Below are 16,436 nucleotides of genomic sequence, written 5' to 3'. Positions count from 1 at the left end.
AGTAGCCTGCCTATGACATTTCCCATTATGCCTTAGCATTAAGCTAACTCACGTGCATTAAGACAAAGTTACGTGGTTTGGGTCAATGGACAACCTGTAATTATTTTTGTTTTGTCTGGTTTTACAGTCAACTTAAACTGGAAATGGCAGCAAACAGATCATGCAAGCCTCTTTATTTGAGGCATTGTTCATGATTTGCCAACCTGCTGCTTGTTGTGACTGTCACGACCACGAAGCACTTGTAACACATTTTTGCCTGTATGAGTCAAGTCACTCATAAGCCAAGATACAAATACATATGTATGTTTGTCGAAAGCTACCAAAAGCTAAAACAAATATTATATAAAGGTGTGTGTGAATAATTTTATATCATGATCATTATTTAGCGACCCCTTATGATCTTTGAATATTTTTTCAACACATTTATTTCATATATTTCCCTTTAATTTTCCTACTGTATTCATCATACGCCGACAAGTGCAGACTAAACATCTGCCTGCAGCATGTACTTATGGCCTGTTTTCCTCACGCTCGCTACCCGGGTGATTGATGCCCACACAAAAATGACCGACATTTCATACAACATCAAAGCAACATGAACATTAGCAGATTGTCAGAATACAATAAACTTGAAAGGAATGAGAATCATTTTCCAACCAAACAGTGACTATTAGAGACTAGTAATATTGGAGATTTGCCGGCATTTGCCTTCTCAACATACATGAAATTTGTGCAACACTGGAAAAAAGAATGACATCTCATACATACATACTCCACACATCTCACCGAAATGCTATGTAACTGAACATCCAGTGTCAAGCGCGATCTGTTTCATGACATTGTTTTTGTTTTCTTAGTTATAAACTTTAAAAAAATAAAATAAAATAATTATCTGTGTCTAAACTATTGCCATCATTAAACATTTTACTGTGCAACAATGTTATAACTAACTGGCAAACACGTGTAAAGATAAATTAACCAATGAAATTAAGTACAATAGTTACCTAGCCTGCCGACACTAGAATTTTTTCAGTATTTTATTTTATTTTTTAATTTAACAAATTTTGTAGACCCGAGACTAGATATTTTCCATTTCTGGTTCTATTGGTAATATACTTTTTTTTTTTTAATATTATGAAACATGTCATCACACAGAAAGCCAAACACTTTTGAATTTTTTTATAATCACGTATTGCATCAATTATTCCATCCAGTATCCGAATAAAAATATATTCTGTATTATACACAATATTGTACATGTGAGGTACAAATAATTTTGTCCACTTCGGGATGCTATCCTCATGTTCTACTGTGGTATTTGTGACTTTTGAGTGTGTATGGCTTTAAAAGCCAAGGCCTGGCCAGGTGAGTGACATGGTCATCTGGGGAGTTGTCAACATTAATCGATTAATCAAAAAGTAATCAATTATCATATTAGTTGATAGCTATTTTACTAATCAAGTAATCGTTTGGAGCCATTTTTTTCATTTAAAATTGTCCAAATCCTCTGATTTCAGCATATCAACAGTAATTGTTCACATAATTCTGTAGTCCTTCATGAAAGATTACTGATTATCTTCTGTGTTTAATAACATAGTACATCAACCCCCCCCCCTTTTTTTTTTTAAATCACAATGCGAATATGAGGTACGAAATAAACACCAATCAGTGGTTAATAAACAGTAATCAGGGGGAAAATCCTTTTGCAATACACTTTAATGCACATTTTAAATTAATCCAATTAGTCGATTAATCGATCGATTAATCATTTCAAAAAATATTCGATAGTGACAGCACTAGTCATCTGTAAATGAGAGTGGGAGGTTGGTTAGCTCATAACTGGTTAACTTATATACATATTTCGGTTGACTTCAAAATTAGACCACTTTTGGGGCATTTGAATGTTGTGGTTTCCCTGCACCTTTCTCAGAATTCCCTCAATAAGACAGTTTGGGATTAAAAAAAACAACACAGGTAGCCTGTCTTGAGGTCCTTTTGTCTTTTGTTAAAACGTCCACTTTTTTACGAAAAAACAGATGTCTGTCTGTTTGTTGTAAGAAAGCCAATGAGTTATGTTGGGAATCAATGCTTAAAATAAGTTGCCCACAACCATGAATCAAGTGTTGAGTCACGCCTTGGGTGTATCCCTCCTGAGTATATCACGGCATACTGGGTCCTGTTTCAGGATTTTTTTTTTCCTTTTTTGAATCCTTGACACCTAATCCCTGTCTGAACTCACGCCTTCGTTATCTCTGCCCGTGTACACCAGCAGGACCTCACCCTCCACCCGGCACATCACTCACACCAGTTAGCAGCGTTAGTCACTGTCGACCTTCAGCAAGAGTTGAAAAGGGAGAATATCAGCATTTGGGCGAAACGCTTCTTCCAGATGTCTTCCTTCTGGCAGTGTTAACGTGTTAAGGCTCAATAAATCACTAGGACCACTTGAAATGGCGTCATCGATGACCTGTTTGAAAACCTTCCATTTACGGACGACACAGTGTTCACGGTTCTCTGCGACAACTGATGGAATGCTTAAGCCTTGAATGGGGAAATATTGCATACGTATTTCTAAACACAAGCATGTATTTATTATTTAAAGTGTAAAGTACTGTTAAGTCAAAATGTGTTGTAGACAACCTTGCCAAATTAGAATGATTAAAAAATAAAATCGGCACAGCACAATTGCATCGAATGCATTGACATTTTCGCATACAATATAACCTCACATCATGACTGAAGCACTCTCCAAAAGCGGTACATTTTCTATGACACGTATCATTCTGGGAGCTGGATCCTATCCCAGCTGACTTTGGGGCATTCGCACCTACGGACAATTTAGTTTTCGATGAAGCCGACTTGCATGCTTTTGAAATGTGGAAGGAGGTTGTAGTACACGGAGAAAAGCCGCACGAGGGGGAACGGGTAGACATGTGTTAACGACTAAGCTTCCATGGGTTCCACTCTCAAAATTAAAAAGCAAAATAAGGAAAACATTGAAAAACAATGTTATTTATTTCTTTGTCTGGTAATTATGATAACTTATGCGGGGAAGCACTTGAGGTTTTCGGAGTCAATAAATTTAACAGCCTGTGATAAGCACTCTTTTTTTCTTAACATCTGTAATTTTCTCCAAGCAATTTAACAATTTATTTCTTAGTGTGGTGAAACTACATTACATATTACTACTGCTACTACTACTATTCTTACCATCTTACATATTCAGAAGGTATTGTTTCATGTTTGGCCAGTTGACTAAGGCTAAATTAAACATTAGCGGTCTTGGCAGTTTGGAGCCTATGCCAGCTAGCCAAAAAAAGGCGTAGATACACCAATCCGACGTCGGCCAAATGTGACCGACGCATACCCCCTTTGGCGTTGACCTCGAAGTCCGCACGTCGCGTAGAAAAATGATGTAAATACACACCGCACCGACCCCGTACCTTCAGCGCATGCGCGAGAAGTAATTCCCCTCCATACCATCGGCGGCGGCAGTCATCATTCCTAAAGGCAACCGGAAACCTCTCTACGGAGGGTGGGATATAAAAACAGAAATAATACATACCGGTTACTTTTTCTCTCACGATGTCCTCCCACGTGAATGAAACCCTCCGGCTTTTTTGCACAGTTTCGTATATAAAAGTAAATTCTACCTGCTATATCCAGTCGCGTCTCCATGTCATGCCATAGTTTGGCTTTTATAACTTTGTCGGCATGCCCTAGCTAACAGCCAATCACAGTGATAAAATGACCCGACGCCCGAAACCGATTTAAAATGTCGAATTCGCTGGGTTTTTGTTAGGTGATATGCCAAGAAATTCTTTAAATGTCAAATATGTGCCTTGGCTCAATAAAAGTTAGGAAACACTACGCTGGATGATATTCTGTAGTATGTGCCAGCAGCTTGAGCCAACCAGAAGAATTCAGTCAAGTTACAGCTGGAAACAACCCAGCAAGAGTGAAAATTCACAGTAGACGCCACAAAGACACATTTTTTGGGGTATTGACCGTTGACCCGGCTCACACCTAGATTGTTCCAAACGTATCACACCTGTTTCTATGTGTTTACCATCTGGCAATATCCTTTGACATACCGCCTAATCGGCCATTGGGCCTGTCTTTTCAGATGACATTTTCCACATTCAGCTCACTGTTAGCAGTGTTTTTCTAACAGAAAAAAATGTCTTGTTCGTAATATTTCAACATCTGTTTCAATGATTTCCGTATGGCTATTCAACGTTTATTGTATGTATCTCATGTATTCGTGACATTGCTCACCATAGCACACACCCTAGTTGCTCTTGGACAATAAACAGAATAATAGAGCAGCAAATCCATACAAACGGCTGTCATTTTATCTTTTTGGGTGCAACCGCAGTGAGTCATGGGTCTACTTTGTTTTTGTTTTTCTGTCTCTGTGTACTGTTGTGGGACAGATCACAACAGATTCTCTCCAACGGTATTTTAGACTTGCAAAGTGTCAAAACTGTTGTGATGCCACAACAACTCGCATAAATAAACTGTAATTAGTACTTGACGAGCACCACTATTGAGAGTCATTATGTTGACAAGCTCGGTAGTTGCATCACAACTGCAATTTAAATGCTGCTGTCATTTAATTTCATGGACACTTGGCGGATATTTCTATTATGCTTCATGAAATAACAGACAAGTCTGGTGCCCAGAATGCATTGAAACATGAGGTTTAGGTAATATTTTTATGATCCTACCTGTAAAATATTTTTGCTAATGTACTATTTTATACTGTATATGACTTGCATGTCGATAGAACAGAACTTGGTCATAAACTGAGAACTTAATCTATTGTTTTTTTCTTCTCACTATGATTTCATCTCTATTATAAATTTAGTTTTCTTGTAGAAGTTCCGACCTGCAACATCAAATTGAAAACAATTCATCTCTGAGAGAGTGGGGTAAAGCATACATCAGAACTTTTAGTGCGAGCCTTCTATTTTACAGCAGAGAGGGTGGTCTTGCACAGGCTTGTTATTTCTCACCTAGCTAATGGACTGGAGGTGTCACGGGTCACTCTTAAGAGGGCTTGTCAGACATGTTTCGCCTGTCAGGGAGGCGTTGGACTGCCCTCTGGGTCCCAAAGCAGTTGCGCTAAATGGAAAAAGCTAAACATTTGTGTTTGATTCACATTCTATCCTTTGAAATTAAAAGCACGAACATGAAAACAACACAGAAGACACGAATTACTCCAGAATAACTCAATAAAAGTCCCATTTTGGGCCCCAACCAAAGTTTGAGGTAAACCTGATCTAAGCCAGTGTTTTTTTTTTATCCCCACTTTCTGGATCAGAACTGAAGGAATGTAAGTGAGCACATGCTTTGCGTAGAGGAGTTTGCTGTGGGTTGATGAAAGTTAACCCTTATATTACCTTTACATTTGCTAATATCTTTTTTGGGCTCAGTTTAAACCATTATTGGAAAGTCGTGTTTGCTGGTGGTCAACAGACGAACGGGGGTTAACAAGGAGGGTGTTATTAAAAGAAGATAAAAATAAAAACAAGCGAGAGCCAGAGAGACAGAGAGAGAGAGAGATCTTGCATCTCTATTAATTCCACCCCCCCCCCCCCATTAGTTTATCACTTATGATTATTCTTTTAAACCCTTTATTATGGTCTCCCATGCACTCCCGCCGTCCCACGCGAACATGGTCAAGCTCCCGCAAGAGTTTCATAGCAATAAAAATAAATAAGGCCTGTAACTTCTCCCTAATCTAGGTATGTGAGTCACTTCTTCCACTTGTGTGTATTGGCCCTTCTATCATGTCAGGGCGGCCGCACACTCATCCATGGGTTGGGACTTGGGAGCCGTCGATTTTCCATCATGCACTTCAAGGCGTGTTATTTTTCGCCGCCAGAGGGCAGTCTCGTTCTATATTAAGGCTCACTCCTATCTGGGTTACAAATGGAGATGATGTGGCAGGATACATGAAATTTATTAAAGGTGCTTAATGCTCATCACAGAGTCAAATGTAATAATATGAGGACAGTTTGCTGTAAAAACTAGATTTTATTTAAACTAAAGAACTATAGTATTACACATCATGCAAAAATATATGGTGTCCTGTACTGCTTCATGACCACCACTAGAGGGAAGTAGTGCAGCACAATGCAAGTGTCTTGTTCATTCTTGACCATATGTTGATACGTTGCAATTGATGGGGGGTAGTCAAGATGATTTCCAAGTGTTTTTGCACACTTTGAACTATTCACTCTGCATGTGTAGTTTATGGTGCTGTGCGAGTGAAACAGCTGGCTGTGCTAACAGCGGGAGATGTCATGCATTCTTGTGTTGATGTCTTTCAAAACATACAGTAAATGTATTGCCAGGGACGCTGCATATTACAAACTTGTAAAAAAAAAAAGTTTAATCATCAACCGATCAAATATGAAATTATTCACCACCTATTTTTAAAATGTAGTCATTGATTAGAGCCATTAATTGTCCAAATCCTTGGATTTCAGCCTCTCAATGTAATTATTCAGATTTCCCTCATCCTTCATGAAAGCATATTATTTCATGTGTTTAATCAAAAAAATACATTTGCCAACATCTGCTTTACTTAAAAAATGACCGAACCTGTAACTGAATTAATTTGCTTTGTTGTTTTTATCACTAAACATTGTCAAATGAACAGCAATAATTGGTTAATAAACTGTAATCTGGGAAACATGGTTTTGATATACTTTTTAAAAAATAAGTTTAATGCAAAAATAAAATTACGAATATTCAATTAATCAATGGAATAATTGATAGACTAATTGATTCTTAAAAAAAAATGATAGTAAGAGCCCTACATTAATTTGCTATTCATTTATTCTTTGGGAACTGGTGGTCTTCCAACTATGATTTATTACATAAAATGAGTTATGTAATTCTTAGGCATGGATGGGTAGATAGCGGTGAACATAAATTATTAGCACTTGAAGTATGCAGTCTAAACACACACGCACACACACCCCCACACACACCCCCACTAACACACACACACACACACACACACACACACACACACACACACACACACACACACACACACACACACACACACACACACACACACACAGGATTGCATTTATATTATGAAGAGACATTTATTGGAACAGTAGAATACATCACCATGCCAAAGCAGCAGCAGAGCTTGATATCCTCACTTGGAATCATATATTATCTCTTTATGATCATCAGCTTCTCATATTGCATGAATAGACTTAGTTACATTATTGTTCAGCTCAAATCGTGTTTCTCATCTGCCACAGTGAAGATGGTAGATAAGGCTTAGAAACACTCAAAGACGACATACTGTTTTCATGTGCTGCACACTTGTTTCTATATACATTGTTGCTTGGTATCGTGTTAGCTGGTGTGTAGATGTTTGAATAGATGGGGGGTTTCTTTATAACCTCCTTTAAACAATCAGGTAATTGTACACTCAAAAACAGTATTTACATCTTTAATGCTGTGTACTGTGCGCTGACCATGGGACGAGACATTACAATCGCGACAATAGCAGTCACATGCACGAGCACGCCGTGTCCTCAAACATGGAGAATAGTGTTTGTATTTACATCATGTCCACAGCTACATTCCAGCTTGTGCGTCATAGAACGATTTGGAGAATATTTAATGAAGCAATACCCAGCGAGGGAGATCGTGTTATTGCTCAGTGCGCATCATTGACCGTTATTGACAAATATATGTTTGAGATTTCCAGTCCTAAAATATTTGTGATAATACACTTGGTCCAATAAAACAGCCAGACGTTTTCACAATGCACATAGGAGTACAAGCAATAAATATACAGGTAGCGGAAGATTATATTCAACGTCGGAATAACTTGTCGCATTTCATGCACGGAGACGACGCGTTTGAAGAATGCTAAGGAACGCCGGCAGGAATCTGCTGAGATGGACAGAACAGAAGCATACACCACGTCTTTTGTTTTTTAAAGCTTATCTATGGCATAGACACACAGATGAGTACAAAATGGCTTCTTAAATAAATCTCTATCAGGAGAAAGGACACGGGAAAAAAATGTGAGACACTCCCTTTTTGTATGTCATACAGTATTTACATGTTTTCAGCTACATATTTGCGGTGACGTTGCGTTGCTCCCAGTGCCGCGCAGTGCTCGGGCTGTCGTCTTGTGCTTCTGTCCGTCCACTTCGCCTCCAGTCGCGTTCGTGTCGTGGACATTAAATTGTCATTGAACTCGCAAGCCCATAAAGCCCCCGAGTGTCTACGAGGCGGGTTTGTGTGTTTCACTCTTGTGCTATTTGACACTTAGTGTCTTCGAGCAGCTGAGGCCAGCTGAGATAACATGACCCGACCGTCCGTTGTGACACAACAGTCCTCGGCGCGGTACGCCCGTGCACGGAACACAGCAGCTGGCAGTTTGGGGCGGAAGAAATATGCTTTCAAGCCAGTCACTGTGGAAAGAGTCCGGAGCTCAGTTAATGGGAATAGCCATGAGGGACACAGAATGAGAATAGGGAGGGTGCTTTCAAACAAGGTTTATGGGTCAGACACTGCGGGGGGCCCGTTCCAACTCGTGGGTCCTCCGGTTGCGCCCCTTTTGCCTCTCCTGCAGGTGTTTCCACTTGGCTGCCAGGCCTTGATTGTGCATGTGGCTGTGGGTGTTCAGCACGGCCTTCTGTTGGTGCTGCACCAGGTGAGCTTTCTGCTTCTTGTGCTTGCGCTCCCGCTTCCAAACCTGCTCGCAGAACTCGTCCACGCTGTTCAAAGTCGGGTGATTGACCAAAGACAGGAAGTCTCGGTACCACAGCTTGTGATTGGCCGTCTCCAGAGGCGGTAGGAGGTCCTGAACCGGCGCGTTGGCGACGGCCTCGTCGTCACCGTGCAGCAGATCCTCAAGTCGCTCGCTGTCGATCACCTCCAAGGTCACCTTCAGAAGTGTTTGCATGAAGCCGTGCTCCACAGCTTGGCACAGATAGATTCCAGTATCTTTCTTGTTCAGTGTGCGAATCAACAGGCCCTGCTCTGTGCAGATAAAACGCTCCTCTGATTTGATCTGTGGGAAAAAAAGAGCATTTTCAAATAAGCAAGGGCAGTATCATGTGACACTGAAAACTTTAACAATTTGTGTTTTCTATGCCTGGATTTACACGGCAGGACCAAGTGTCAAATTCCAACTTAATGCCTGTAGGCTCTGTGATTATTTTGAATGTCTGCTTTTATGTACATTTCAAGTCAAACATCCAATATGGCTGTGTTAACACTGTTGGAACACATGAAACAGTGTGAACCCACAAGCAAAGCAACTTGAAACATTTAAAACGGACGGTTCGGACAGTTCTCACAAACCGTTCCACCACTTGTTATCCTATTTATCTGTACTTAAATGTTTAGAATCACACAATTCTTACCAGTCCTGACATTAGCTTACCCAAACAAGTGATGCTGACTGGATTGCCACATTAGTGCGAATGGGAATTTTTTTTTTATTTCTCCTCTTCTTAGAAAGTCAAGTTGTATTAAAATGCAGACTTACAACTTTGAACAAGATGACTTACGAATCATACAGTTCAAGTTAAAGGGATTACATCACGGTATTTTAAGCCCTTCCACAGTTACCTATAGGCATATAATGATTAAAGCTTACCTTTGACCCCATGGCAATGTCATTTTTAATGAAATATTAGGTGTTTTGCCAGTTATTTTTCTAACGCGGAAGTAAAACGCCCGGTTCAGTAAAACTCTTCGTGCGGTTGCCGCGCCGCCGGCGAGCTGGCTGCAGTCCGCTGTTGGGGCTCTGCGTTTGAAAATTCCTCTGAATGGCCACGCAACGCAAGCCATCAATTCTTCAATAAACATTTGAAACAAAATGGCTACTTGCCGCAAGAAATCGTGGAGGAGGAGGGTAGGGGAGGGAAGAAGAGAGAGGAAGAAGAAGAAGAGAAAAAAAAACTGAGTAGGTTGCAAACCAGGTACCTGCAGCTTACAGGGCGGTCACACTAACCACTACACTATTTGTTCAGTTAGGTTTGGAAGCGCAAAGGTTTTACTTGTAGTTTACACAAGTGTCAGCCAGAACCTTTTCTGAAATTTTAAGATGGCAAATTGCCATTGCACTTTGGCATTGCAAATGTGAAGGATAATTGATTTCTTTAAATTCATTTGGACAGAATGTTTACTGATAAAGGCTACTTTTGTCACTATCCCATGGAGGTCTCGGAGAAAGTGGGCGTGCATTTAGTCCGCAGAGGCGGTGCGGTTGTGGGGACGCACCTGATGACGTCAAACAGTGACACCAGATTGTTTTCTTAGGTTTGGAGGAGCTGGTGCTTGGAGAGCAGAATGACCTAAAATTTCTCATAAAGGGGCGAATGGAAGAAAACACCACTTCGGTCATGTTTTTGGTGAGGAATTAGCATTTTAACATGGCTAAAAGCCACGTTTTCAAATTGCTGACCCTTTAAGTCAAGTCAAGTCTCTTGGATACCAAGTCTAAAGTCATGTCAAGTCTTTCCCAAGTTTTTGGCAAGCAAGTCACAAGCCCTAAAAATTGCAACTCGAGTCATGTCATATGACTTTTTAAAGCCATGGTATACCTTGAAAAACACCAGTAACCAGCCTGATCGGTGCATTTCTCTGAGGTCAAGTTCTCATTGACGGATTCTACTCGTATTGACTGATATCCCTTAAAAATCATAAGCTGCCTCTTAAAATAAAATTGATACATATTAGATTTGTATATCTTATTTTCATTTTATTGAGACAAGATCTGATCTAAAGATGTCAGAGTTCTTGCATTTCCCTTTGTATTTACGCCTCATGACGCCTCACTTGAGCCATGCAGCGTAAATCCAGTTCTTGCAAGTAAGCTCTGCAAACAGCATCAGGCTATAAACGTGTCGAGGAATTGCCAACCTCCTGTTTGCGCTCGTCAGGAGAATGCTGAAACTGCCAGTAAGTCAGCGCGCGCTGCGACTTGGGGCTGCACTCGAGGAAGGTGCTGCTGTTCTCCACACCATAGACGCTCTTGTCCTCCAGGGTTTTCTGCTCGCTGAGTTCATCTAAGACAAATAATCAGAGCGTATGCTGTAAATCACGTGCGTTTACACCTCACTTCATACCTCATAACTCACTAGACTGACTGCAGTTGAAAAGTATAAAGATGTTCGGCTAATGCTGGAAACAGTCCATGATCCAATTTTGCACAATGTGAAACACATGTTGCTGTGTCAACTAAGCTCTGTACTGTAACATTATGTGGTCATTTTACCTAATTATTTTTGATGGGACGTTGACGATGACGACGTTCGATGGGAAAATGTCCAAAGCTAATCTGTCTGTACCTACTAATAACCGAGTGCTTAAGTTTAGTGTTAATACTAGACTTTATTCAACTTTTTAAGATGGACTAACACCCACTGACAAAATTGTACAAAACCAAAAGGCATGCTGTGTTATTGCCACTTTACAAAAGTCTTCCAGTGCAATCCAGGCTACTTTATATGCTTCAGTGAATTTCTTCTGTTTGCTTTCATCCAGTGTCTGCAAATGCAAATACCACTAAAAACACATTCATTTTGATTTCATCGCACTCATTTAACTGTATCAAATTTCAAATTAAAAGCACATTGTGGAAATACAAGCGCAGTTGTTTTTCAATATACGACTTGATATTTCAAAGGAAGATGCTATTAATCAGTCATACTAAAACCAACATATTCAGTTCAAGCTTAATTATCATAATTGCTGTACCGTGCTGCTGCAGATCTGAACATTGTGTAAGAGGGTCTCCATTCCTGATATCTTGTCTCCTGGTACGCCTGCAGAAACACAAAGAGCAGTCAGCAGTGACCTTTACACTTGTGTAGATCATGAATCCCGAGGTTGGAGCTTCACATACTTGTGTTTGTAGGAAAGATGTTTGTTTTTTTCAACATAAAGTTACTGTTGAATGTCAAAATCAATAAAGCCCGTGGAGCTTCGTGTGGGAGTAAATCTCACAAAAGAAGCAGTTTTTCACGAAACCTACTGTCTCTTGTCTAACCCCAAACATCAAACACCACGTTGGTTCTTATACGGATAGAACACCATCAATTCAAACAAATCTTAAACTCTAACTTGACTACTGAATTTGGGTATGAAACTAACAACCGTCTTACTGACCATCGCTTGACTCATTTCTGTGATCACCAACAAGTTTGCTCTGAGTTAAAATGCATTTGTTTGTAGTCATTTTAAGTACACATTTTGTGCAGTCTTTTGTGCTGTGTGCAATGCTTACGTTGTGTGAACGTGTCTATTTTAGTAATAGCCTATCATGAAAATACTGATAGAGTGATCATTTGGGAATTTTTATGACTTCATTTCTAATTGAATCTCTTATTAAATTATTCAACCTTGTCATAAGATAATTGCTCAAATGTAATTGCTTCTTGGCATAATTAACCTTCCATCTGGTAGTTATAAGCTAAAATAATAGCAACTGTGTTTATATTCAAATTATACACCACGTCTATCTTGGCAGAGAATGTAATACTTGGGCAAGGTACAACCCGCAGATCACATCCATAGTCTCTGACCAGCCCTCACAGTTGTCATGAAGTCAAACTAAAATGTCAAGTATGCAATGTTTATATTTTGAAAGTTGTGCTTTTTGTTTTGGTGGCCAACAACGTGTCTGTAATGTTGCCAGCTGGGCGACATCTTTGCTATATTTAGTGAGTTTTACGACCCCTCTGGCGACTATTTTTTCCCCAAAAGATACTAGCGACATTGCAGGACAATGGTCCTTGTGTTTCCTTGCACAGTGGAAGGAATAGGACAATGGGGTTTTGGTCTGATATACGTGTATTGTAGCAGCAGTTTCATATGCTGTACCTTGGCTGTATTATAATTTTTCCTTATCATTATTCATCACTGTCAATATTATTGTTAACACTCGTTGCTAGTCTGTCTGTCTCTTTATTAGGATTAGAGTCCCGACTACAAATGAATGAGTTATGTTGTCACGACATGAGTTAGCAGCTCATCAAAACAATTTAATATGTTATATAACTGAATTTAACTCCCGATAACTCTTCCAGTTTCTAATGCGGCCCCTTTGGAAAATTTACTCAAATCCCTGGTTTAGTTTGTGATCGTGAAAGACGTGTCTAATACCTCTTCGCCATGGGGAAGTATCTGGAGCACTCGGTCCCGTCCCATGCACAGTAGGGGTCCCTTGCCAGGCAGCATTCAGCACAGGCCTTTCCGTAAACCTCACAGCGATGCAAAGGCATTTGAGACACACCCATATCTGAGCCCAGGTAAAGTTGTTGCTGCACAGATAGATCACAAGATATGATTTTTTTTTTCAAAGCATCAAAACATGGATTGTTTGTGGCTAGATTCTAAACATTTGGATTTGTGAAGTGAATGTTACTTTGTTTTTCCTGAGCAAACATTAGGGGTCTTTATATGCTACAGTTACCCCTGGGGATCCAATCTGATGATGGGTTTATTGCACACCTCACTGGTGCATGAAATAAGATGCACAGTCAAATGTTTTGACTACTCAAAGGGTTAGTTTACTGAATGTACTATTAAGTTTAAATCAAATGACATAAATGAGTGTTTCTGAATGTATCTGTTTCTGTGCCACACGATGTTTTTCCGATTAATAGACATTTTTTCTTGGAAACTTCTATGTGAAATTGCTCTTCTGTTGATTATAAATACCTGCTTTGTTGAAAGCTCCATCGCTGTAATGGCTGTTGGCTTCTGTAACACGCGATATGGGAATCTTAGAAGACTCGCAGTGATAACAACAATCAAAGTGAGGTGAGAACAACTTACTCTAAAAACGGTCATTTCCTCCAGCAGCACTTCCTCCAGGTCATGCCACGAGCCTCTTGGGATGGATACAACTTTCAGAATTGTTCCTATGTCTGGTACAAAACCACAGTATTCATTACGTAAATCGGCTTAACAAAAAGTTACAGAGTTCTGAACTCTTTCAGTGACTTGTAGTACCTGTGCCAATAAACATGACGTCATACTGGCCGTCTTCTGCTTCTACTTTATCCACCACTATCTGCGTGAACTGATAGTCCACGTCAGTTCTAACAATGATGGGTCTGTTGTTGATCGGGTAGACAGGATTGAACATGGCCGGGTGACTTCGGGCAAAGACTACGACTTCATCTGGAAGGTCCTTGGTCGTGCCGAATCCTCCGAATGTCTTGCTGGGACACTACAGAGAAAGTCAGTCATCAATGAGTCCCATTCATCAAAATTTGATTTACATAATCCTGATTAATACACTCACTGTGCCGGGCCTTGGGTAAGGAACTCGCCCTTGAAAGGGCACCCACTGATAGTTGGGTCCGTCTCTATGAGCGTACGGACCCAGGAAAACTCTGCGGATGTCAGTCATGCTGTACATGCACACCGCTGAACCCTTGAAGATGTTGCTAATGGTATGGAAAGAACACGTTCAGCTGTCAAATCAGTAATTGCAATAAAATTACTCCACAGTCAGCCCCAGTACCTGGATGTGGTGAATACCGCGTAGATGATTGGGCTCTTGGGATCCTTGGTGCTGATGAGGAAGACATCCTCTGAAAGGCAAACAGAGAGCAACATATCTTAAAGACATTTACAATTACTGTACAGAATTGTGCCATTTATTTAGCGGCAACTCACGTAGTTCATCAAAATGTGTGTCAATGCCGTTACTTCCTGGCACAGAGCAGACGAGCCGAGCCTTCAAGAAGGTGGTCCACTTATTCACAAGACTCCTGTGGCCCCCGAGGTCGTTCTGAGTAATTAAGAGCAGGATTTTACATCTCAACGCCATCAATTGAGCATCTTGACGTTCTGTAAGGTGTATGTGAACCAATCAGTACTACACAGTAAATCCTGTAGAGTAAATTTGACTCTATTTAGAGTAGGACCAAATAGACTCCGTTTTAAAGTAATATTTACACTTGGAAGAGAGTAAAATAAAGAATTGGAAAAAAATAAAGGTCACTCAAGGGTTGAGGAAGGAACTCACAACCTTCCGCTTGGGAGTCAGCCGATCTACTCCTTAAGCTTTGCCGCTCCTGTTGTGTGTTAGTGTATCTATATCGCTAATGTTGAGTTGGAATCTTCATAACTCCAAGACCAAAACCGATTTTTTTGGTCCCCTCTTGGATATAAGTAAACATTAGGAGGGGCATAGCTCAGGTGGTAGTGTGGCAGTATCCCAAGCTGAAGATCATGAATTCGTTCCTCAACCCTGACTCTTTTTTTCCCCAATTCTTTATTTTTACTCTCTTCCAAGTGTAAATGTTGCTCTAAAACTGAGTCTATTTGGTGCCATTAAAAATCAAAGTCAAACTTACTCTAAAGTTAAATTGACTTTACAGAATTTACCGTGTACTAATTAGGGATCATAGTGGTGCCACTGAGATCATCTTTGACTCCCAGCTTCGGGTGACATTTCTCTCAGATTTTTGTCATATGGGATGATTGTACTTTGAAAAACAAAGCGCACTCTCCTGTAAGATCTAAATATAACCATAGACAACAACCTCTGAGAGCAGCCATTATGCAAGCCTCTCAGACACCAGTCAAGTGTACTCCCCCCCCATCCCACTGTATGGAAGCCCCTTCACATAATGGAGTGTGTGAGTGAGTCTGTGTTGGAGGGCCTACTATTGTTCATACTTTGCAGAGCTGGCCAATTCGAGCATGTGTGGCTTTCCCGGCGTGCTCGCCATCAATGGCGTTCTCTCTGAAGAACAGGTAGATTTTATCATCCTCGGGGTTGTCGCTCTCTGGAATCAGATGGACACCAACGAACCTGGGATCTACCCCACATGTGGAGAGACGCACATTAGGCAAATACAGGTACACAACTGCACATGATTCATTTCATAATTGAGGGTTGGGTTAATCTACGAACGCATAGTGCACAATTTTGTTGTTGTTTTTGCTCTCAAGTGACACAGTTGGGATGTGGATAACGGCAGCGGAAAGGGGAAAAAAACGGATGGAATTAAACATCAAAAAAAGGTCATGTCTTGATTTGTTTTTGTGTCATCTTTGCTCATCCTGGTGCAGAACGCACAGATCTAGGAACACTTTGAGGAAGGCTGCGTTCTGTTCCAGCATGATAGTTCACAAATTAACTTGAAAGGGGAGTTGTGTCTCACCATTGAGCCAGCGGGAATCATGCTGCTCTGTCCTGATTGGGTGATGCTTTCCTAAAGTGCGGAAGATGGCAAAGTCCCGTCCCATGAAGTCAGCCGATGTGCCCGCGTACAATTCCCCATCTGAGAGCACAGGGAGAGAAGTGAGTAGAAGCACAATGGTCTCTTTTAATGGAAATCCTGGAAGGGTGTATTTTCCTATTGAAAATGTCGCAAGATGAGAAAGAGATGGGGTGTGTTGGGGGTGTTCAT

The 16,436-nt window shown here is 40.5% G+C and overlaps 1 protein-coding gene across 1 annotated transcript in view; it reads right to left on the bottom strand.

Moving 5' to 3' along the window:
- Positions 1-7,118: 7,118 nt before the first annotated feature.
- sema3ab (sema domain, immunoglobulin domain (Ig), short basic domain, secreted, (semaphorin) 3Ab) overlaps positions 7,119-16,436 on the bottom strand; it is a 29,764-nt gene continuing 20,446 nt past the window's right edge. The window contains exons 7-18 of the mRNA XM_086073171.1: positions 16,188-16,307; positions 15,700-15,842; positions 14,692-14,806; positions 14,537-14,606; positions 14,315-14,459; positions 14,020-14,239; positions 13,843-13,934; positions 13,726-13,767; positions 13,168-13,325; positions 11,761-11,828; positions 10,924-11,069; positions 7,119-9,064 (exon numbers count right to left, since the gene is read on the bottom strand). Of these exons, the coding sequence (XP_085929297.1) occupies positions 8,555-9,064; positions 10,924-11,069; positions 11,761-11,828; positions 13,168-13,325; positions 13,726-13,767; positions 13,843-13,934; positions 14,020-14,239; positions 14,315-14,459; positions 14,537-14,606; positions 14,692-14,806; positions 15,700-15,842; positions 16,188-16,307 (1,829 nt within the window). The 3' untranslated portion in view covers positions 7,119-8,554. The remainder of the gene's footprint in view (positions 9,065-10,923; positions 11,070-11,760; positions 11,829-13,167; positions 13,326-13,725; positions 13,768-13,842; positions 13,935-14,019; positions 14,240-14,314; positions 14,460-14,536; positions 14,607-14,691; positions 14,807-15,699; positions 15,843-16,187; positions 16,308-16,436) is intronic.

This window comes from Leptonotus elevatus, chromosome 4 (assembly GCF_054856555.1).
Source record: "Leptonotus elevatus isolate MCC_2025b chromosome 4, RoL_Lele_1.0, whole genome shotgun sequence".
Classification (NCBI taxonomy): domain Eukaryota; kingdom Metazoa; phylum Chordata; class Actinopteri; order Syngnathiformes; family Syngnathidae; genus Leptonotus; species Leptonotus elevatus.
This window is presented reverse-complemented; position numbering and strand designations above follow the sequence as displayed.